The sequence below is a fragment of the Bombus huntii genome, chromosome 11, assembly GCF_024542735.1.
Source record: "Bombus huntii isolate Logan2020A chromosome 11, iyBomHunt1.1, whole genome shotgun sequence".
Lineage (NCBI taxonomy): Eukaryota > Metazoa > Arthropoda > Insecta > Hymenoptera > Apidae > Bombus > Bombus huntii.
Genome location: NC_066248.1, coordinates 10838217 through 10862829, shown reverse-complemented (window position 1 = coordinate 10862829; position 24613 = coordinate 10838217). Strand labels below are relative to the sequence as shown.

The following is a 24613-nucleotide window of genomic DNA, read 5'->3' as shown; positions in this document are numbered from 1 at the left end:
AACTATAAATCTTTTATTCTATCTTTTCTTCTTCGCAGTACTAATTTACTAAATTCAGATATAAAATCAAAAATTCTCAATATAAATCGTGAAGAGTGCTTCATGCAATATTTACAAAAGTAATTATATACAGAATGAACTATTAAAAATAAAGAAAGTAAAAAAGAATTAGAAAACTGTCGAAAGCAAAGGTAGGATATTTTAGCTAGGTATAAATATTAATCTACACATTCATATTTCAATATTCATAGCACTAATAATGAGACATCCAGTGCAACGATATAGGAAACTGCTCGTGTTACCTGCACAAGATAATCCAGGAACATGGTTCCACAGGTCAGTGGAAGAAAATTGAGCATGATACAGGCGCAACACTACTTCACAAAACGCGATTATTCATCAACGTAACTTTACCTAGAAAACTAATTAAAACAATCGCGATGGAAGTCCGCAACACTAATTGTTAAAACAAATGTAATAAAAATTGCTATCTACCAAGGAACAAAAAGCTACTTCCAATATTATGATATTACAAATTGCAATACTGTAAAATTAATGAAAAAGCTAACTTTAGATGTTAATAAACAAGATGAAATCTAATATACATGTATTATTCTTTAAGAAATTCTATTAATTCATAGATTGCTAAAGACAGTAGCGCACAAGTAGCGAAGACAACAGAACAGTAAAAAAGCACCACGTAATTAAAATCAGGTATTTCATAAGAAGATATATTTTAATGCCACGCTTTCCAACAGTACAATCACATTCCGCGCCAAAATTTCACCTAACTCCTGATTGGCTAGAGCGGAACAACTGATTTATCATTGCCACGCGCAAAATTGACATATTGTGTGCCAAGAAATTTGTTTTGATCAACAACCTATACATGGCATGTTTATATGTTATCAACATGTTATAATTAAGTGTACATAATTAAGTGGATATAATGTTCTTCTTTTATTAAATGATATAGTACAAGTAATTAAAATAATATTTTACAGTAATTTTATATTAGAAACTAAAGCACGTTTGAGCGGATGTATGAGATTTATACCTTCAGCTTCACTTACAGGAAACATACATTTTATTTCACGAGTGTAACGAGTATAATAATCTTAAGGAAAATAAAAAAAAGCAGCTGCATTTTAAAAATGCTTACTAAAAAATTTTAACTGTAATTTATTGTGAAATAAATTGTATTTAATATTTGCGTGAATTTATTTCATCTTAACAACCTCTCCCATTTTTCTACGAAAAGGCCACCATTGACACTGGGTCAATATTCCCAAACTTCAAAAATTTTTATCTGATCCTCTGTTCGGCCATCTTCGAACGATGCACGCGAACCATTATGTGTCTGCAAAATAAAATATATGTAAAGACCTTGCAGATTTGAAAAGTTGAACAGACGCGGACAGTTAAATATGACTAATACAAGTATTCGCACAAAATTCAAGTCGTGAATACTTTAAACTTCATCAATTCAAAGTTATCGGCTTTGAGATAATGACGGCTTGAGAAATCGGCTTTGAATTGATAAAACTATCATTTTCATACCAAAAAATACTACCCCATTGTTATTATAATATTTTATTGTGACATCTTTATTATGACAAACCAAAAATATAATCGATAAGGTGCGTTTATCGATTATTACGTCACTCAGCCACAATATTCATTTTCAAATCTTCAACACAAGTTTGAAAACTTTTCACATAAACTATCCAATTCTTTCTAATAAATTATATGTTGTGTAATAATAAGAAATAAATGAGAAGGTAAATGATTTTATTTCTCAAAATAAGTTATTTATAATTTGTAATTTCATAGTCAATGATTCGATGTCTTGTAAAATGCTACATCCATTTTTAACATTTTTGACAATTAAGTTGAATATAATTCCTATATTTGCCGTAGCAAATCACTGAGGGCGTAAGATATACTAATCTCTGATCTCTTTCAATGTCGGTATTTCAGAACGTGACACACGAAGTGCCATATAATTGTCAAGTCTATCCTGTATTTAGTCAATGATTTTAGTATAAGTTAGATGTTTTAATTGGTTTAACATTATATTTATTTATATCTTTTATTTGTATTAATTAATACAAAAATATAAGAAATGTATTCTGTACATAACTATATAAAAACTTATATGTAGCTACTTGCTACATATAACAAACAACTCTACAATATAATGGAATTATATACACAATGTACGATCTACTTTGACAAATTCTCTACCAGTATATATAATTTCTAATAAAAGTAACAATTAACATTTTGTGTTTCACATAAGCGATTTTTTTGATCATTTAATTTCAGAATATTTGAGGTAAATATTTTTCCCCTATTAGATGTATTTCCCCTAAATGGATCGATTCATTCGAACGATTCATACCATAACACTTTATGTTTCATGCAATTTACGTACTTACGAAACATTATGTATTGTTTTATAAAGATGTAAAGAACATTCAGATGTGAAGTGCAAATGTAACTTTTAATATAACATATATATATACATAGAAACATTAGTTGATATTAATATATATAATTTTCTGTTTGTGTACCGTTATGTCTAATTTTCCCGCAATACGTTTATCAACACGAAGAATTGTGGCGCCAAAGCAATATACGCGTAACTTTGGTTTTAATGATCGTACATTCTTGGAACGAAATTTTAAAGAATTACCGAACAATTTGTCAGTATTGTGATAATTTATTGCCACTTCAAGATTACTTTATTTTCGAGACGCGTTATGTAGCTTTTAAACATCGTCATTTTATTTTTGTACGTAAGAACTTTATTTCATCTCATTTCACTGTATTGTTTATTGTTATTTTCCACCATTACTATATATTATTTGTAATTCTCTCAGTTCAAGAATTATGTCGGATCCTGGATTCTCGTTTGACGAAGAAACGCTATCTCCGGATATCTTCAATGATATAGATAACGTGACAAATAACCCTGTAAATTCTGATGATTGTAAGATATTAATTGAGCACATTTAATTTTGAAGATTTGTTGTCCGGGAAAATTAAAACTACGTGTATACTATTTATGTTATATGTACATACAATATTTTGTATATTTTTTTGAAATTGGTTATTCAATTGCATTTCATTTCATAAAGCAAGCTCAATGTCTATTGATGTTAATGGACCAGAACCTTTGGATGATGTACCTGAATGGAAAGGTGTGAGCATGGATGAGATACGTAAAGGTCTAGGTGTATATGATAGCCAGGAGTTACCACCTATTTGCCCTTCTCCATCTCATATAGTATTAATATCGGTATGGGTTAAATTGAATAAATATTTTTCATTAATGCATATGAATTTTAACTTAAAAATTATTTAAAATAGTTGCCATTACCGGCACGTGGAACGCCAAAACCATATCCTACTCATCAAGTAGAAAAATGGTGTCAAGATTATGTTAGGATGCCGCATTCAAAACGTAGTGTGTATCCGATAGATGAGGTAAGTGAGAGATGACAACAAGTAAAACCTAGTATTATTTTCTACTCTGCAATTTCTAAATGATATAATTATTATTACAGAATGGATCTCGACGTTGTCGAAACAGATGGGAAATAATACAGGAATCATTACTTCAAAGTTTTGTTTCGACTCATCAGTTAGAAAATGCAATACTTTCTTATAATCACACATATGCACAGCGTTGGGATTTTACTGCACTGCATCATTTTTTTTCTGAGGTAAAACCTTAAATTTTATATACCTTTTTCACAATGTACTCTTTATATATTCTCATTATACAATAATTTCATATTAAAGGTACTTGATGAAGATGAAACAAATAATTTCTTTGAAACTTTGATGCCAAAGATGGTTCAGCTTGCTTTGCAACTTCCTGTTTTGGTAACTAGTTCAGTGCCTCTTTTGAAACGTCACACTAATGGCACAATCAGTCTTAGCCAGTTACAAATAGCCTCTTTATTAGCTAATGCATTTTTCTGTACATTTCCAAGACGTAACTCAACTAATCCGCAATCTGAATATGGAAGATATCCATACATCAATTTCAATAGGTATTTTGTTATATGATTATAACCTTTAATAGGATTAAAGTAGATCATACTATACAAATGTAATTAACCAAACAGTAGTACTAGCAGAACTAATTATACGTAATTTAATAGTTATATACACTTAATATATTAATATATACATTTACATAGGTTGTTTTCAGCATATAAAGAGGAAAAATGGAATAAGTGTGAATCTGTAATGGAGAAGATGAAATGTATATTTCATTATTTTCGGAGAGTAACATCTAAAGGTGGATACGTTACGATTTATTTAATGAAGTATTAGTAAAGAATCAATACATTATTTATTATAATTTTTCCATAGAGCAGCCCCAGAAGGTGTGGTAACAATACAACGGCGTTATATTCCTAAATCTGATTGCCCAAAATGGGATGAACAAGTACAAAAACTATTACCCTTACATACTACAAGTAAAGGGACAATAGAAGCAGAAGGAACTGGATTTTTGCAAGTGGATTTTGCGAATAGGTACCTTATATTTTTGTAGTCGATATTAAACTAAAGCGATATTTGTTATAAAAATTGAAAACTCTTCTAGATATGTAGGTGGTGGAGTTCTTGGTTTAGGATGTGTACAAGAAGAGATAAGATTTGTAATTTGTCCTGAATTGATGGTAACAATGCTTGTTACAGAAGAATTAGACGATACTGAAGCATTAATTGTCAGTGGTATTGAAAGATATAGTAAATACAAAGGTTATAGTAACAGCTTTAAATGGATGGGAGACTATGTTGATGAAACACCTAAAGATAGCAGTGGAAGACGATTAACATCTATTGTTGCGATCGATGCCCTGTATTTTACGCACTCAGAAGCGCAATTTAACATAAATAATATAATAAGAGAACTTAATAAGGTTAAAAGTCGATGTCTATATTTATGTTAGATAGTTGATTCTTAATCAATTAATTGTATAAAATTTAGCAATATTATTTTTTGTAGGCATATGTTGGATTTGTCGGTTGTGAAGGTAGTAAAAACAACCTGCCACCTATTGCAACCGGGAATTGGGGATGCGGTGCATTTCGTGGAAATCCAAAACTGAAAGTTTTATTGCAGTTAATGGCAGCAGCTGTAGCAGGTCGATCAATGGTTTACTTTACCTTTGGAGACACAAATTTACGAGATGACATTGCTGAAATCTACATGCATTTTGTAAAACATGAAACAAATATAGGTATTGGTCTACATTAGAATATTTTTTAGTTATTTGGAATGTATAGAATTATTTAAAAAATGTTATATTATATATTTTTAGCTCACATTTTTTCATTATTGGTGCAGTATCAAGAATTTGCTTCAACAAGAAATTCAGATTTCTATCGTTTTTTATATAATCGAAGTAAAATAAAACCAATTACTCAACATTTCAGTAAAAATGTTCACACAAAAATTTCTACAACAAAAGAAGTTTTTAGAAAAAGTAAATGCGTTAATAACGGAGAAAAGAGATTATTTCATTTGGATGTTAAGAAGTATCCGCAAATAGAAGAAGAAAAAATACAAGATTGGTTAACAAATGTTGATGAAGATGGTATAGATAAAAAGAAAACAGAGATTTTAAAGGAAGAATATGTAGATGTTAAAAGAACTGTAGAAAAAGAACAGATTCAGGGTAAAGATAATATAAAAAAAAAAGAAGGGCAAATTCACGATAGGGATAGTACAGAGAAAAAAAAGAAATCATCTTTATGGAGACTTTTAGAGGATACCGCGCAAGCTAAAACAATTCAAGAACATCGATTATCTGGTTTGGAATTATTAGATTCAAAGCAAGAGCTTATTTCACAATATTTAGATAATGGTTGCAGTAAATCGACTAAAGATGAAAGTCGTCAGTCAATACCGATATCTACAGACTCGCATAATATACAGGAATCAACTCAAACTTTAAGTGAAATCTCTGTACCTTCACATAAACACGAATCGCCAACCAAGAAAGTTGGACAAAGAAAAATTTCAGACTTTTTCCAATCAACAAGTTAAAGATCTTTAAATATATAAATTAAGGTGATCTGTTAAACAATTACATTTTCACACATGACTTTCTAAATAGACATACATACTTTGTATATAATGTAATAACGAAAATAAATAAAAAACTAATTAATTTTGCAAGCATTGTCTTTTTATTATTACTGTATCATTTCATTAATAATTAACCTACATATGTAAACGCCTTCAGATGTAAATATATAACATCACATATCTTTTCTGCGATTAATTTTTTATTATAATTAATATAATATAAAGTAAACGACAATAATATTTTATTGTATATGAACATAAGGAGGTAACACAGATTCAAAAAGTGAATAGATCTGTGATTATTAGCAGTCACGTGATACTTATCGACGTATCGTGTCGGCTGTGGACCGAAGAAATCGTCGAATATCGTCGAAGATGGCTGCTACCACTGAAATATTAAATACTCTCACAGAAAGGACAATTTCCCAAAAGAAAATGTAGGATTTTCTGGCTTGTGACGCGTTTCAGGTAATAACTAAATAATTAGTAAAGAATACGGTGCATATTCACAGGACGGTGTCTGAATTTTATTTGTAAGAACCGTGGGCGGTTACGGAGAGTCATTGTAACTTCATTCTAACTTGACATTTTGACAGGAGATAGACGTAAATATTGGACTAAGCGTTCGATGAAAAGTAGTGTCACAGATTGAAAATATAAAAATTATTATGACACGTGCAGAAAAAATTGACTCATGTGTATAATAAACTGGATAATAGTGTTTCGTTTTGTCTTACACAACAATGTGCCATTTTCACATGTTATAAGTTCTCCGATATGTTAACGTTTCGAATAACAGCACAATAAGTGCTTAAACAAATTGTACTACCGCATATCAACGTTTACAAATTACTGATCCCTTTATTGAAAGCTTCATTTATTGTTTTCGAACTATATTTGTTTTCAATTCCATTTAGTTGTGTGAGTCTTAACATCATATAATTTTTAATATTATTGCTATATCAAAGTACGATTACACCGTTTTTTATATGTAAAATTTTTTTATACAAGCACATATATTCTCCTGTAATTAGTTGGCTTTATATAATAACATTAATAACAATATAATAACAGTTTGAAAAATTATAACTACTTATTTTTATGTAAAATTAATGTAACTAATATCATAAATACTATAAAAATTAATGAATTTTAACTATGTACTTTATAAATAGTATGCATATATAAGCATATATATATATATATTTTATGATCTCACAATTCATTAATAATTGTTTCAAAGGAGCATTTTCTACTGCAAGTTTAATAATTTACATTGTATTTCTGTAATTTCATGAATATCTTATGTTTATTATGTAAAAGAATGCTGACTATGTAAATCCTTGTAATATTATTTATATATCCTTCCTATATGTTAAAAATACTATCAGTGTGTTAAAAATGTAGATTCCATTTTATAAAACATATAATATATGTATAAAGGTACTAAAAAAATGTATTTAATATTCACCATAATATGAATGATGTAAGTAAAAAATATATCAGTGATATGAGTTTTTAAAAAATTAATATTAAATTTTTATGTTCTGGTCTTCATACATGTCATTTGTGTGCTTTTAGCAAGTATTAAATATGAACATAATGCGTAAACTACGAGGGGGTACTAGTGTTGGAGGCATGGGTTCCAGCAGTACTGGTGGTTTAGATGATTGTACTGGAAGTATAAATCCTCAACATACTGCTTTGGGTCTTATGCACCTTAAAAAACTTTTTTCTGAATATACCCATCCTCCACATCTCCTCTCTGATGCTGAACGTAATGATAAATTATATAATATGTTGCCATTATTTTGCAAGGTCAGTATTCACATATTACATAAATGAAAGTTCAATAATTTTCTTTCTTTCTAGCTAAATTATTAACTTAGATTAATTGACATTTAGGTATTTGGATCTAGTCCAACAGGAGATATGAGTGAAAAATTTTGGGACATTTTGGCATTTACACAACAAGTATCTAAGTTAATGGTATTTGAAATCAGTAGTAGGGCAAGTAATCAGAGTACTGAAACTGCAAGTTGTGCCATTGTACAATTTTTAGAAATTGAGAATAGTGAAGAATCAAGCAATGGCTGGATGTTACTATCTGCATTAAACTTGCTTGCAGCAGGTGATACTTCTGTAATACAGGTATACATTTCAATTATACTTCACTATTCTAATTAATGTAAACTGCTGTATGTGTTAATAGATGTATATTTTATTAGGCAATGACTACTGCTTCTGTTCCATCAACATTGGTAAAATGTTTGTATCTATTTTTTGATTTGCCTGAAATGATTGACGACGAGGCTGATATTACAGATACAAATAGTGAATATACTTCAAAACAACGTAGAATATTATTACAAAAAATATTTGTACAAGTACATATCTCTTATATACCCTTGATTTTTTTAATTTTTATTTAAGCAATTAAACGAATGTTAATTTACAGTTATTGGTGAGATTATGTAGCCATCCATATCCCGCAGAAGAACTTGCACGCAAAGATGATCTAACTTTATTATTCTCAGCAATAACTAGTTGGTGCCCTCACTATAATGTGATGTGGCGTAAAAGTGCGGCAGAAGTATTAATGACTTTATCTCGACATGGACTTACCCAAAATGTAGTAAGCTACATTCATAGTAAGTATAAGTTTAAGTTTAATCTATTTAATCATGAACTAAATATGTTTTTCAAATTTGCTAAATAATATGAAATACTGTCGCTTTTAATTGTAGATAAAGGATGTATAGCACTATGTGTTGATAATATGCAACGTGTACCTGAGCTGGCACCATTGGAAGTGGTAGAAATGTTTGTTACAGTATTTTGTTTCTTAAAAGATTCTAGTGAGGTATCTCAAACACTTCTAGACGATTTTCGTGCTTGTCAAGGATATATCTTTTTATCAGAATTTTTGTTAAAGTAAGAATTTTCTAACTGTAATAATATTAGTTATATAAATTAATCTTATTAGTATAGTATTTAATATCATAACGATATTAATATTTACAATACCATTATTAATTTATGATCTGTAGACATGCCCCATCAAGATTAGAACAAGATAGTAGAGCAGAGGCACAAGATGCCATTCGGAATTTAGTGCTTATGTTGGCTTCTCTAACAATGTGTGGCCATACAGAATTAAAGCCAAGTCAAGCTAGTATGGGATCTTTGTTCCAAATGCTTGGTTTTACTTTACCTCAACCGAGTAATAGAGGTATAAATATTTCAATATATGATTTTAAATTTTCCTAGTATTATTTAATAAAGCATAATAAAGTAAGTATATCACCTAGAGTTAAAAATAAATTAACTTTTGCAGGAGGAAGCGTCAGAAATATTCAAGCATTCCAAGTATTACAGTCTGTATTTGTAAAATCCAATTCACCACTCTTATGTTGTACAATCCTTGATGCAATATCTAGTGTATATCATAGTGACAATGCCAATTATTTTATACTTGAAGGGCAAAACACATTATCCCAATTTGCAGAAAAAATTCACCTAAAAAATCGAGAAATACAAGAGAAGCTTTTTCAACTACTAGAATTTATAGTATTTCAACTTAATTTTGTGCCTTGTAAGGAACTTATATCTCTGTCTATACTACTCAAAACAAATAATTCAACCAGTTGCAGTATATTATGCATGGAAACACTCCTTAATATACTCAGGTAATAAGCAGTGTTTTTTAATTATACAACTTATTCGACTATACATACTTTATATTGATTCCGGAAAACGTACCTTTTCAGACATAATAATATATTTAAAGATGTATACAGAGAAGTGGGTATGTTAGAAGTCTTTGTTACATGTCTTCATCGTTATGCAACTCTACTCAAAGATAAACAAGCTGCACAAGATCAAGGATTAGGTATTAATATTTTCATACCTTTTTTCATTTTCAAATAACATGTTTTATTTAATATGCATATATATAAATCAAATAAACAAAGACTGTTGTTTTTTAGAATATCAAATCTGCCAAGAAGATGAGCGATTGGGTGCCTTAGTAATGGAAGCCTTGACAACATTATTAGCAAGCAATGTTCAGAATGCTAATGTGTTTAGGGAATGCGGTGGGGCACGTTGTGCTCATAATCTCGTGCCCTATATGGATTGTCGATATCAAGCACTTGGTATTGTTAGAGAATTAATACTTAGTGCAGGAGGAGACGATGACATGGCTACATTACTAGGTGTTATGCATTCAGCACCTTCTAATGCCTTAGTCTTAAAAACACATATATTAAAAGTTGGTGTATTTGATATCACTATTAATCTTTAAATTTTTTAACATTACTATAAAGTATTCGAATTTTTTTAGTCTCTATTGGCTTGTTTGCGAGAATCTCATCGAACTAGGACTGTCTTTCGAAAAGTGGGAGGTTTTGTGTATGTAATGTCCGTCTTAGTGTCTTTAGAAGGCCAATTAGGCATACAAAGATCAGAGAGTACAGAACCTTGTAACGACATAATAAAAAGAACGCCACAGGAAGAAGCACAGTTACTGACTCTTTTACACGTTGTATTTCACACTATAAGTACAGCTATGAGATTTGAACCAGCAAATGCTAAATTTTTCCACCATGAAGTAAATATTTATTTATTAATATTTACAGAGTAAAAAAGAGAGAACGATTGTAAATAACATAATTATACAATAATAGGTGTTTATACAAATATTTATATAATATTTGATTTACAGATATGCCAATCAAGTTTGTGTGACACTTTGCGACTTCTTGGATGTTTCTCAACACAGACGAAGCTTACTGAAATAGATATAATACCAACTACGAATTATCATAATATGTTATCAGCACTATTTACTGGAAGCGTATTAGAACCCGTGTTCTCAGATGTTATACCAAAGACATTATCATATGCATGCTTATTACTACGACTTCTGTATGATGTAGCACTTGACTCTTTTGATAAGCCAAATTTGGCAGGTCTAGGAATGAGATCGCCAAATCATAAACAAAATAGCGTTGAGGTGGTTCTTAAATTTGATTTATAGTACATAATAATGAATGTTATTAAATTACTAAACTAAATATTATATTATTTTTAGCAACAAAGATCTTTCGATTCACCGGGAAGCGGAAAGAAAAGTGGTATAAATTCTTTAAATCTGAGTCCACCTACTCCTGAACCAATTGTAGTTCATCCTGGCATAGTTGTTGGAATGTTATATTTACTTCCATCAATCTCAGAACCATCCAATCCACAAATGGCTTTAGCTTTACAATTATATGTCGCAGAAATTATTAAAAGTTTAGTGCGATCCGAAAGAAACCAACAAATAATGTGTGATGCTGGAATGGCGGGTGAATTGTTATCTATAGGTAGAATAGCTTTGCAAGATGAAACACATCCTTTACATCAACCATTACAATATATTATAGAAAGACTCGCAGCGCAATCCTTAGAACCACGTGATTTAAGGTAAGATGCAAAAGAAAGTTTAGAGAAATACTAATCAAAAGTAATATTTGTATATGCACCATATAAAATTTTTGTAATTAAAGGGAATTTTTGCGTTTGGGTGATCCATTATGCTGTATTTCACTCGATGATATTGAACTAAATAAACCTCGAGGCGGACCCGTGCCATTGACGCGTATTAAAACTTTAGTATCCATGACAACACCAAAGGATTTTCGAGCACACGGTTCTTGTACTTTACCGCCTTTCGTAGAACTGGATATGAGTGCTGAAGGATTTGCATGTCTATATTTACCTAGTGTTGCACCACAAAGTACAACTCCACCTACAGTGGTAGCTGCTGATAGTAGCGTACTTGGTGGGATTGGTTCTGGTAAGTCTTAAATATCTTTAAGATGTAAGTATTAAAGAATACATATTCTTCATTTATAAAAGATTTGCGTTTGCATCCGATGTTAATTTTTTAGGTGATAGGTTATTTCCTCCACAAACTGGTCTGACCTATAGCACATGGATATGTGTTGACAAATTTAGTGATCCTAGAACTGACCCTCACTGTGTGCGACTGCTAACATTAGTTCGTATTCCACAATCAACAAGGGATTTGATTTGTTTAACTGCAGTGCTTAGTGCAAGAGACAAAGCTATTATCGTATCTACACAAGAAACACCGTTACCGCAAAGTAAGTTTTATTAATCTTTTATTTCTCTTTAAGTCCTTATTCTTACTTACTCCTAATCTTTTCTACAACATAAACCTTATCTACAAATTAAATAAAAATTTCAGATGTAAGTGAATGGGAGCCAGAAGGAACTGGTGAATGTGGTGCAAGAGTCTGGTGTCCAGACTTGCTTCATGAAGGTCAATGGCATCATATAGCTATTGTACTAAATCGTGCTGTTTTAAAAAATTCAAGTTTCTCGTTATACTTGGATGGTCAACATATTCATAGTCAAAAGCTTCATTATATTACACAAGTTCCTGGAGGAGGAGCAGCAAATTTGACAGTAGCATCTCCAGTATATGGGTATATAGGTACACCACCTTGTTGGCGACGGTATTCTAGACTAACATGGAAACAAGGACCATGTCACTTAATAGAAGAAGTATTTAATTCTCAAAACATAACAACATTATTTAAATTAGGCCCACATTATATGGGAAGTTTGCAAGCTCCACAACTGTCAGGTATTAATATAAATTTTATACAAGTCCATACATTTATTTTTATTTAATTAAAAAAACTTAATTTTTTATACAGGACAAGAACCTTTAATGCCTCTTGTTGCAGAAGAAAAAGTTGTATTTGGATTAAATGCTAAAGCAATGTCCCAATTAACATTAGCTAAAATTAGGAAAGTTTATAGTCGGACTGATAACAAATCAATTGCTAAACAGGTATATACAGCCATTTCCATTTATAAACATATCTTCTGTATGTATTAATTAAATATTGTTATTATTTGACAGCTTGGTATGTCATCGCACGAAAATGCCACTCCTATTAGAGTTCTTCATAATTCAGCAGGACATCTAAGTGGACCAGCACGAGCACTTGGTGGTGTAGTCGTTGGATATCTCGGTGTTCGAGTCTTTAGCCCTCGACCTGTAGCTACAATGATTGATAATGTAGGAGGATGTTCAGTGTTGTTAGGTAAAACTTTTTACCAATCTGTATTTTAAAATATATTTAAGTATTTATTTAAACAAAAATTTAAAAGATAATCATTCGTTTTAACAGGTTTAATAGCTATGGCCCAAGATGTAGAATCCTTATACGCTGCTGTTAAAGCTTTAGTGTGTGTTGTGAGATCCAACCAAGTTGCCCAACAAGAAATGGATCGCAGAAGGGGATATCAAACATTAGCAATGTTACTAAGAAGAAAATGTCCTCTTTTAAATAGTCATATTTTACATCTTACATTCAGTCTTGTTGGTACAGTAGACAGTGGTAGAGAAACTAGTGCAATACCTAATGTTATGGCATTTCAAGATCTTCTATGCGATTTGCAAGTACGATTTCTTTTTATTGTTGATAGATAATTTATCCTCAGAACAAACATTATGAAGATATGAAACATTATACTTTTAGATTTGGCATGAAGCACCTGGTGAACTTTTAAGATCACTTCTAGAACATTTATATGAATTAATAGCAGAATCAAGTGAGAAAAGAACAAATTTACGTTTAATGAGAGATTTGCAATTAGTACACAAATTGCTGCATATTTTAAGTGATGTAAAACAAAGTAGTACGAGACAAATTTTGCTTGCATTACTAAGTATTCTATTAAGTCAACCAAGACAAGCTGATTTACTTTGGTAATTTAACATACTCTAAAAAATATAATTATATTGTATGTGTATATCAATAATATCTTTTATAGGTTTGGGCAATTTATTGTTGCTACATTACCTCAAAGTTCGGAAAAGCATTTAATTCTTCGAGAAAGCGAAGGAAATAAAGAAGGAGAAGGGGAACACATACTCTTACGAAATCGTTGTTTGCAGCTTTTACACTCTCTGTTATTTAATGGCCCCAAAGTGAATGTAAAGTAAGTGAAATGAAGAAAGTAGATATGTAAACAAACTCACTATAGTTTCTGTATTAACTTAATAATGTGTTGTAGTATGTGTGAGGAATTAGCTAAAGTATTAGGTTTAGATTGGATATTACTATTTCTTCAATCTAGCCTTCATAGTACCACCGTAATATGGGGGTTACGAATTTTAGTAGCCATTTGTTCTGTACAATCAATATTACAAAAATTTAAAGAAGGAACTAGTAATGGTGGTTGGTTACGCCATACAGACCATAATAAAATGGTATTAGCACTTGGTATGTGTAAAAAAGTTATTAAGCTTTAAATAGTTGTATTTCATACTTTTATATTATATCTTATTTCTATATTTCTAGGTTGTCATCAGCAAATAACTGGTGGTGAAACTAAACCATCTGGCCTTCATGTACCAGGATTTCAACATTTAGGATGGTTATTACCGCAGCATGTAGATCTTGTCCCAGAATTGTATTTTCTTTTTATTGCTCTCATGATGGGACAACCCGTAAAATTATTGCCTACTGATTCCAAAGTTATTTTAAAAGTTCAGTAACATTTGCAAACTATTTTATGTCTTACAGTATTTAAATCAAGCGTAAATATAACAAATATTTATGTTTTATGATAACAGCTGGATTTGGACAATGTATGGAACTTCTTGTTTGGTGTCCCCGCAAATCATACACTATCCTCTTTTGCTAGTAGAATCAATCTTTGTCCTGAGGCTGTGGTAACTTTATTAGCAATGGTACGAACAATGTTGAATAATTATTCAATCAAGTAAGTTTATAATTGAAATTTATCTCTTTTTCAATTAATTACTTTATAATATATTAACATGTATAATTTTTATTTAATAGCCCTGAATCTTTGCCTGATTGGTTAAGCGATTATCCAGTGACAATAATACAGTTCCTTTTTTTCCTTTACCATAATTTCACTGATTTTATGCAAGTATTTATGTCTGCGGAAGTATTGGGTGCATTAGCTGGTACTTTGTTTCCAAAACCTGCAAGCTCTAGTCAAGATAGTAGTGGGGCTAGTACTCCAGCAGATGAGGTGAAATTTAAAGATTAATGATAATCTTTTTAATAAGAAAGAAAATTTACAATAAAATTTTATTTTAGCAAGAACCAGTGTTAGTAAGATCTCCATCAAAGGATGTTGGCTTAACAAATCATCCAGCAAAGAAATTTGTTATGGATTTCATGAGAGTTATTGTAGTAGATTCCCTTTCTCTGCCTGTTAGTGCAAAATCTCCACCAGCAATTGATTTAGTTTTAGAAGCATGGCCAGAACATGCATCTACAGGGCAACAGACACGTTATCAAACAGAAATTCTATCTATTTTAATGGAGCATCTGTTAGCTGCAGACGTTCTAATTGGAGAACAAGCAGCATTACCTGTCGTTCCTGGTGGATCAGTTAATAATATAACAAGTAATGTGTGTTACGTTGCAGCCAGAATAGTTGACAAATTGTGGCAAGGTAAATTTCCAAATTTTCACTTTTTATAGCCAATTGCATAATCAAATATTTATCATTTCGAATCGATTATTTGATAATATACAGGTGCTTTGACGAAAGACCCACATGAAGTGTTTGATTTTATTGTAAAATTAATTGGACAAGCAAAAAGACGACCAGGTGTCGTTAGTATGGAAGGACTTCATCACTGTTTAAACAGAACAATTTTATTTTTATTGTCACGAGCAACGGATTCTATAGCCGATCAAATGGCTGTGTTAGAAGCCTTGCATAAACTTACCACCCACAGGTGAGGTTAATGTTTTTTGAAATAAAATTTTTTGCAAATTGTAAATGAAATCTAATTTAAATATATTTTTTATAGATTGTTAGTTTTCGGCGCTGGTAATCATGAATTAGAATTTATTGGTTGTTTGACTTATTGTTTATTGCAACTGACAGCTGATATAAAGATTATGCTTGATACGAATACGAAAACAACATGGCACGTTAATCCACAAGTTGAAGCCAGTGATGATAGATTAACATCTCATCAAGGTCATAATCTGATGGCTGTTGCAGCTACAAGAGTTTGGGAAGAGTTATATGTATGTAAAAAGCCTGCTATAGAAGAAGTTTTTAAAATTACTCTTCCAGCACCTATAGGTAACGAACGTGCTCCCGAATTATCGGTAGTGAGAGATCAAGTACATGAAGCTGCAACTAAGCTTTGGTTGAATTATGTTGTTATGGAAAGAAAAGCTTCTTATAGAGTTCCTTGGGAACTTCATAATCAAATACAATCGGTAAATATTCGTTTACAGATCCTAGTAATAATTTATATAAAATAGAATGTATAGAAAATCATATTGTGTTTAGAAAATCCAAAAAGTAACAGGAGGTTTAACAAGACTAGCAAGTAGAACAAAAGTTCGGAAAGAAGAATCTGTACGCGTAAGATTGAGATTACATCAGAACACTGTTGCACAATGGACAGAGCAACATATTGCATTAGTTCGCGAACTTGCTGCAGCGAAACGTTTGCAATATATACAAACTAATCAACATACTCAGCGATATGTATATCAAGTAAGGAGATCATTAAAAAAGAAGAAAAAGAAATGTCAATAATTGTATTAATAATTTTGCATTATACAGGAGTGGTTACAAACCGAGACTGAATTAACAAGAGAACGCGGTCTGTGGGGACCGCCAACTCCTACTAGGCTTGACAAGTGGATGTTAGATATGACCGAGGGCCCATGCAGAATGAGAAAGAAGATGATGAAAAATGAACTTTTTTATATACATTATCCTTATCGACCTGAATTAGAGCATCCTGATAATGTAAGCTAGCTCCACTATTAAAAGAAGAAGAGGAATATTAATTAATGATAAAAAGTAATTTACTTATTTTGATTTTTATAGAAACAATTGAAGTACAAAGTTGCGACAAGCACTGATAGTAAAGAATACTATTTAAAGCAACTTGGTAATTCATCTGGTATGTTTGAACGTGAACGCGATCCTGTTATTGATGATACACCGTTAAATGTTAACGACGCCTCTACGGAAAGTGAACCTCCTATGGTACCATGTACATTAGAACGTCATGCTAGTGAACCTGATGAAGCACCAGAGGATAATGAACAAGAAGAAGAAAATAATCAGACTGTTCCAGACAATCAAACTTTGATACGACTATTAGAGGAACATGAAAAAGTTTGTCTTTTTCCTTTTGCTACAAATATAAATAAATAAGTAATAATCAATATATGCAGTATTTATGCGCTTTTTATATTTTCAGATAAGTCACATGTTCAGGTGTGCTAGGATTCAAGGTTTAGATACAACTGAAGGTTTGTTGTTGTTTGGAAAAGAACATTTTTATGTAGTTGATGGATTCACACTGTTAAAGTCTAGAGAAATAAGAGATATCGAAAGTTTACCCGAAGCTTATGAGCCAATTTTGCCATCGCCGGGATCTCCGAGAAGATCCAGAGCTATGAGGCAATGTTCAAAATTTAATTATGAGGATATCAGGTAATAAATTTGTATACAACGTGAAACTAGATTATTGTATCTAATTTTGACACGTCAACAACAGTGACCCCGTTTTGCATGTTTTCCTGTAGGGAAGTACATAAAAGAAGGTATTTGTTACAACCAATGGCATTAGAAGTATTTAGCGGAGATGGTAGAAATTATTTATTAGCATTTCCTCGTAAAGTAAGAAACAAAGTTTACCAAAGATTTATGACATTTGCAACAGCGATTGCTGACAGCGCGCAACAATCAGTTGCTGGTCAAAAGAGAACAGCAAATGTAGAACAAGCTACAGGTTTACTTTCGAATCTAATAGGTGAAACTTCTGTTACGCAACGATGGGTGGTTAGTATTTTAAGTGGTATTAAATTTATATTGTTCATATTATAGTTATTTATGGAAATATTTATTTTATAGAGAGGCGAAATATCCAACTTCCAGTATTTGATGCATCTTAATACTTTAGCTGGTCGTAGCTATAACGATTTAATGCAATATCCGATATTTCCCTGGATCTTGGCCGATTATGATAGTGAAGAATTGGATCTCACTGATCCTGCAACATTTAGAGATTTTAGTAAACCTATGGGTGCACAGAGCCCAGAACGGTTATTACAGTTTAAAAAGAGGTAATGTAACTAAATGAATTAATATAAGAAAAATAATTTAACTGTTAATTCACATTTAAATCAGATATAAAGAATGGGATGATCCACATGGAGAAACACCTCCTTATCATTATGGGACTCATTATTCCTCTGCAATGATAGTTTGTTCGTATCTAGTGAGGATGGAACCATTTACACAACATTTTCTTCGATTACAGGTCTATACTAATTAAAATAAAAAGGTCTAATTTATAGCATGAAATTAATTACTACTGTAATACATGAATTATGAAATTTCTAGGGTGGACATTTCGATTTGGCCGATAGAATGTTTAATAGTATAAAGGAAGCATGGCTTTCAGCATCTAAACATAATATGGCTGATGTAAAAGAACTTATACCAGAATTTTTTTATCTTCCAGAATTTCTAGTTAATTCAAATCATTTTGATTTAGGTAAGTATTACAAGCCAGACATGAACATGTTATTAATAGAACTGTAAACATTAGCACCATATATTATTTGTAGGTTCTAAACAGAGTGGTGTACAATTGGGAGATATTGTATTACCACCATGGGCAAAACAGGATCCTCGAGAATTTATACGCGTGCATAGACTCGCTCTAGAATGTGATTATGTATCACAACATCTTCATCAATGGATCGACTTAATATTTGGTTGTAAACAAAACGGCCCTGCTGCGGTTGAAGCTGTTAATGTATTTCATCATTTATTCTATGAAGGCAATGTTGATATTTACAAGTAAGATTTTGTAGTACTTATTTTGCAGTACTTTTCCCAATTATATTTTATGGTTTGACTTTTATAATTCCTATTGTATTCTTCTAGTATTGATGATCCTTTAAAGAAGAATGCCACTATTGGATTTATTAATAATTTTGGCCAAATACCAAAACAGTTGTTTAAAAAACCGCATCCAGCTAAAAAAATGACCCAAAGAACTAGTGTTATTGATCCAGGACCTATTACTCCTGGCTTAAGCATTACTACATCTGACAAGTTATTCTTTCATAATCTTGATAATTTAAAGCCGTCACTTCAACCTATCAAAGGTTTATATAATTATATAAAGATCTAGTTATTGAATCATTGTGAATCATAATTAGTAATTTACGTTTTTAGAATTAAAAGGTCCAGTTGGACAAATACTTCATGTTGATAAAGCAGTGTTAGCTGTGGAACAAAATAAGACGCTTATTCCTCCAACATATAACAAGTATGTAGCATGGGGTTTTGCAGATCATTCTCTCAGAATAGGGAACTATGACAGTGACAAAGCAATATTCGTTTGTGAAGCTATGATACAAAGTGGTGGTGAAATAGTTGCTTGCGTTTGTCCGTCTTCCAAATTAATAGTAACTGCTGGCACAAGTTCTGTAAGTTATTGCTTGAATTTAGTTTTTGTTTCAGCAATTCTTTGAAACAGAACTGTTTTAATAGGTTGTGACAGTTTGGGAATATACTAAAAGGCAACTTTCTATTAAACAATGTTTGTATGGTCACACGGATGCTGTTACATGCTTATCGTCTAGTCCAGCATATAATGTAATTGTATCAGGATCTCGAGATGGTACTGCAATTATATGGGATTTGTCTCGTTGCTTATTTGTTCGTCAACTTCGCGGACATGCAGGACCGGTAGCAGCGGTAGCTATAAACGAACTGACAGTACGTTTAATATATTCTATAAAGTATAATTAACAAGAGCAAAATATAGATTTATATCACATAGGCGTAACATGATTTTTTATAGGGCGACATAGCTACTTGTGCAGCTACTTGGTTACATGTGTGGAGCATTAATGGCGAAGAACTTGCTAGTGTTAATACATGTGTTGGTCGTGCTGACAGAATGCAGCAAATTTTATGCGTTGCTTTCAGTCAAACTCACGAATGGGATTCACAGAATGTTATTATGACTGGATCGACTGATGGCGTAGCACGCGTAAAAATAACGCCATTTATTAAAATATTTAAATTCTATAGTATTGTACATAAATAAAAAAATATCATATTTTTGTAGATGTGGTCGATGGATTATGTACAAGTGCCTGCAGAAGAAGAGAAGCTAGAGGAAATTACTGCTACCAAAGAAAAACATATGAAGTCAAATAAAAATGAAAGTCAAAATGAAAATGCGAAAAAACGAGTGCATGAATTAGTTAAACAGATGAGCATTTCTGCCGAAGGATCAAGTTTGCTCGCAAAAAGTGGTTCAGAAAGTAGTCTTTCAGAAGCCGAAAATGCTAAAGAAGCATCAAGATTGCATGAAGAGAAAGAAGAATGCTCGGATAACGAATCAAGTAATGGTTCCAGTAATAAACCATCGCCGCAGAATAATACTCCTACTATTGTGCTTCGTAGAAAGAGTCGTGGAAATCCAATGTTTCGTAAAAGTGAAGGTGGTGGACGTGCAGATAGCGAGGGTACTCAAACAAGGTACTTAAATACAGCTTCTGTTCTTTAGAACAAATATTTTCATTTATTCGGTTTTTACTATAATACTATCGATCAAATTAATTCATAGCGAGTCATCTAATAATCCTGGAGATTCTGAAGGAGCTCTACGAGCTAGTAAAAGTGATACTAGTTTAACAGATAGTTTCGTCATGGTTACTGAAGCTGATACAAAACCTAAAAAAATTAATCCACAAAATATCTTAAGGGACGGTTTTAAATGGCAACGGCAATTAGTATTTAGAAGTAAATTAACGATGCATACTGCATATGATCGCAAGGATAATGCGGAACCAGCATCTATAACGGCCCTCGCAGTATCAAGGTAAAATATTTATAACTTATTTTTTATTTGAAAAATATATAAAATATTAAAAAATTAAGTATTTAATTAAATCACAGAGACCATAGGACAGTGTACGTTGGAGATACAAGGGGAAGAGTCTTTTCATGGAGCGTATGTGAACAACCGGGACGTACGGTGGCCGATCATTGGCTTAAGGATGAAGGAGCAGATTCATGCGTTGGTTGTGGAGTTAGATTTAATCTTTATGAAAGGAGACATCATTGTCGTAATTGTGGACAAGTATTTTGTTCAAAGTAAGTTACTATGATACTATAAATTATTTAAGTAAATTACAAATTTACAACCTGCATTCTTTTTCTATATTTACTGTACTTTACTATACTTATTGACATAAGTATTTTGTTAATATTTTTATACTTTATATACAGATGCAGCCGATTCGAGTCGAAAATATCGAGACTCGGGATTTTAAAGCCCGTTAGAGTTTGTCAAGGTTGTTATTCGTCATTACGATCTCAGCATTCTGCTGAAAGCAGCATTTAAATATAGTAATGTATTGTATGGTTTCGTATAAATTATTGGTTTCAGAATGGGTACAGCGAGAATGTATGTACATAGCAACGTACCCTTTTATGTTTTTATTCGAATTTTTTTACAAGAGAAACGAGGCGTGCATTTCCTTACTTTTTCATATTTTGTACGATACATTGTTTTAAAAGATTATTTTACTAGAGAGACAGAAAAATTGATCGCTGCATTTTTCGTATAATCAATTTTGGTTTCAACAATCTTTCATATTGCGAATTGAGATCATTTCATTTCTCTTTTTCTCCATGAAATAAACTTAATATTACAATACACTCCTGTCGATTTTATAATATTGCTTGTATATTTTTACTATTTTAATGAATTAAGCTATTTCCTAATAGTGATCGGCCTGTTTCACATTATCGACAGGTTTGTACTGGAAGAATTTTAAAAAACATTATTTGAAAACTGACATGACATTTAAATCTCTAATATGTAAAGCACATATTATAAAACACGAACATATTTTTCGTTTTTAATGTTCGACTCTTAATCATTTCTAATATTTTTCTACATCATGTGTATTTGTATTTTATATGCCGAAGAACAATGTGTACAGTTACATTCTGTATTGTATACTTGATTTATATGTTGCACTTACTTCTTAACAGCAAAAGGAGACTTTATATACAGACATATATACGAAATCATGTATAGCAGCACTTGTTTAATATGCGTAGTCTGTGATTTTTTTCTTTCCTATTTTAATTTAATGAAGCTATAATTAATAAATTTCTTGAGTAATTATTACTAATAATAATAAGAATAATAATATATAAAATATATATTATGCTATTTATGCGATTCATTTCTCTGTCATAACGCTTATATCGTTTCTCATATTTGAATGTATTAAATAATTATTGTTAATATTTATTTTAAATTATGATAAAAATTAATACCAGATGTCAATACTGTTAATGGAAAAATATTAGATTTAATATTATTAAATTAACCAAAAAAATATATTTATACCGCCTATTTGTACTGTTCTTGTTTACATTATGTTTTACGTATAATTATTGCTTAATAAAATGCTTTTATTTTCTTTTTTATAATACCATCATGTACATAATGCAGTAATAATACGCGGTGTAATTTATTCTAAAAATTATCAGTGGTATATAATTTATTACTGTATCATGATAGACAAGTCTTTTATTTTTCCATTCTATAGAACTGAAAATACTAATAATCTCAAAATTCAAGAATATATGTATTACAAGAAAAAAAAGGAAAAATACGCAATTGCAGTGCACCCTTTGTGATCGCTGCCTCTATCGATATAAAACTCGTAAATTTATAATAGACAATACCTTAATTACGTTAAAGTGTTATTAACTGTAAGATGGTTATGAAACCATAGACTCTAAAACCAGCAGTAATATTGTAAGCAATGTCATAAATGTGGAATACGCTCGTTTGTTCACAAATTGATCATGAATGCATCTGTAAAATTAATAGTAAAGAGGGAGATAAATTAAAAACATGTTCTTGGGTAAGTGTTTTGTAGAGTTTTAAAAATGATGAAGTATTGCAAATGCAACATATTCTTGGGAAAATTAAGTTTGTCTAACAGTTAAGAAGAATCAATGAATACCGACGAAACATATAAAGATTTGTATAAATACAATGATCGCGGTATTAGGAAAGGAAATTGTCTCCCTATATGGATAACGAATTCTACCATTTGTATTCTATCGATACACTTCCATTTTTCTAAAGGCACAAATTTTATAAAGAACAAGAATAAGAAATAGTGTGGCAATTAAAAACTGAGAATGAGATAAACGCAGCTTAAATATCGCGAAATATTGTTTCAAGGTGGTACTAGTAAAGTACTATTGTTACTAGTCAAATGCAATGTGAGCACAATGTTAATGAGTATTCTTTCAAAAAGAATGCTTTTGATATAAAGGTTAAAAGTAGATAATGCTGGGAATGGTGTGAATGAATTCCAATATTTGAATCTCTTAACTATGCGCCGCATAAAAAGAGTTATTACGTATCTTACAGAAATAATATCTGTGTGTCATTATTACATGCCAGTTCTAATAAAACATTGCCAACTATCTTTACTTTTGTACTCCTACTTATATATACAAAAAACAAAACTTATACTTAGTTTTACAATGGAATTGGAATGCTTACAATTAATTCTAATTAACAGTTGTAGATATTAATTTTGAAATTTTTTACTGTTATTTATCTTTAAAATAACTACAAGTGATATCCAGTGAACTAAAATTAAGAGCAGGATGAATCTTATTATTGAAAAATGTATTATTTTATCAAGAGGATTACAATCTATATAATTATGTACAATTGAAATAAGTGATTACTTCATCATGTAGAAAAATAAGTATAATTTCTAGTCACACACATATTGGGTGCCTCTTAAGTTTGCTTCGGTTATACGAAATTTTATTTTATATTTGGAGCAGTATTATATTTAATCATATTTGTTGGTGTTTGTGTATTTTATTACAAGATATCAGAACTACGTTCTATTTCGAAATGTACTCGAACTTATGCTGTTTATACTCTACATCATATCTAAAAAAGAGAAGTTAAGCATTATACTTATATGTAATCACATATTAGAGTATCGAAACATATTATCGGTTAAATTTGATTATCGCTATGTAATACGAAAATAAAATTAATTTCATAACTTTCGGCAATATTGCTTTTTTCTTATGTATGTACAATGATTTTATCTTACAATACAATTATACAATACAATTTGCTCTTATAATTTCATTTTTATGCTAATTTAATAAAAGAAACATTATTTAATATACACATAATGATCATGTAACTTCTCAAGAGACTGTAAAAAAATACCATTTTGTTATAATGTACCAAATTATATCTTCTTAAGCATTAGAAAAAAGCAAACCATTGCTAATTTTACAATGTCACATAAATCAATGTTTTAAATTAGTCTTTTCGCAAATCCACTATATCAA

At 30.8% G+C, this 24613-nt stretch overlaps 2 protein-coding genes across 8 annotated transcripts; both read left to right on the top strand.

The window, feature by feature from the left end:
* The first annotated feature begins 2053 nt into the window (after positions 1 to 2053).
* LOC126871486 (poly(ADP-ribose) glycohydrolase-like) lies at positions 2054 to 6205 on the top strand. 6 transcript variants are annotated; one of them, XM_050630381.1, is made up of 11 exons: positions 2361 to 2499; positions 2886 to 2995; positions 3144 to 3304; positions 3376 to 3492; positions 3573 to 3731; positions 3811 to 4064; positions 4215 to 4315; positions 4395 to 4554; positions 4625 to 4943; positions 5030 to 5264; positions 5346 to 6205. In XM_050630381.1, the coding sequence occupies exons 2-11, from the start codon at positions 2896 to 2898 to the stop codon at positions 6071 to 6073; spliced, it is 2334 nt and encodes a 777-aa protein (XP_050486338.1). In that variant the 5' UTR covers positions 2361 to 2499; positions 2886 to 2895; the 3' UTR covers positions 6074 to 6205. The 6 variants fall into 6 exon arrangements, with proteins under 6 accessions (XP_050486339.1, XP_050486342.1, XP_050486338.1 ...); XM_050630380.1 differs by having other exon boundaries at positions 2370 to 2797; XM_050630382.1 differs by lacking the exons at positions 2361 to 2499; positions 2886 to 2995 and adding an exon at positions 2054 to 2219.
* A 243-nt stretch (positions 6206 to 6448) lies between these two features.
* On the top strand, positions 6449 to 24325 carry LOC126871413 (WD repeat and FYVE domain-containing protein 3). 2 transcript variants are annotated; one of them, XM_050630193.1, is made up of 45 exons: positions 6449 to 6583; positions 7697 to 7933; positions 8021 to 8266; positions 8344 to 8502; positions 8574 to 8766; positions 8863 to 9049; positions 9166 to 9347; positions 9453 to 9804; positions 9886 to 10007; positions 10105 to 10388; positions 10461 to 10727; positions 10842 to 11132; positions 11211 to 11584; positions 11668 to 11957; positions 12052 to 12267; positions 12372 to 12773; positions 12847 to 12983; positions 13056 to 13239; positions 13327 to 13598; positions 13678 to 13907; positions 13973 to 14140; positions 14216 to 14424; positions 14503 to 14690; positions 14778 to 14926; positions 15007 to 15205; positions 15274 to 15634; positions 15719 to 15923; positions 15999 to 16419; positions 16493 to 16702; positions 16772 to 16960; positions 17042 to 17335; positions 17421 to 17656; positions 17749 to 18004; positions 18077 to 18288; positions 18353 to 18485; positions 18569 to 18722; positions 18796 to 19030; positions 19118 to 19341; positions 19412 to 19665; positions 19730 to 19957; positions 20043 to 20234; positions 20313 to 20728; positions 20817 to 21071; positions 21149 to 21346; positions 21482 to 24325. In XM_050630193.1, exons 2-45 carry the CDS (start codon positions 7709 to 7711, stop codon positions 21594 to 21596), a joined length of 10314 nt encoding a protein of 3437 aa, XP_050486150.1. In that variant the 5' UTR covers positions 6449 to 6583; positions 7697 to 7708; the 3' UTR covers positions 21597 to 24325. The 2 variants fall into 2 exon arrangements, with proteins under 2 accessions (XP_050486150.1, XP_050486149.1); XM_050630192.1 differs by lacking the exon at positions 6449 to 6583 and adding an exon at positions 7578 to 7601.
* Positions 24326 to 24613: the final 288 nt, after the last annotated feature.

Bases quoted from the DNA above. Each gene is read 5' to 3' on its own strand.
- LOC126871486 (XM_050630381.1), top strand. From the start codon at position 2,896: ATGTCGGATCCTGGATTCTCGTTTGACGAAGAAACGCTATCTCCGGAT. The intron at 3,493-3,572 runs GTAAGTGAGAGA...TTATTATTACAG, and splicing joins GTGTGTATCCGATAGATGAG to AATGGATCTCGACGTTGTCG. The intron at 4,555-4,624 runs GTACCTTATATT...AAACTCTTCTAG, and splicing joins CAAGTGGATTTTGCGAATAG to ATATGTAGGTGGTGGAGTTC.
- LOC126871413 (XM_050630192.1), top strand. The intron at 13,908-13,972 runs GTAATTTAACAT...TATCTTTTATAG, and splicing joins AGACAAGCTGATTTACTTTG to GTTTGGGCAATTTATTGTTG. The intron at 15,206-15,273 runs GTGAAATTTAAA...ATTTTATTTTAG, and splicing joins CTAGTACTCCAGCAGATGAG to CAAGAACCAGTGTTAGTAAG.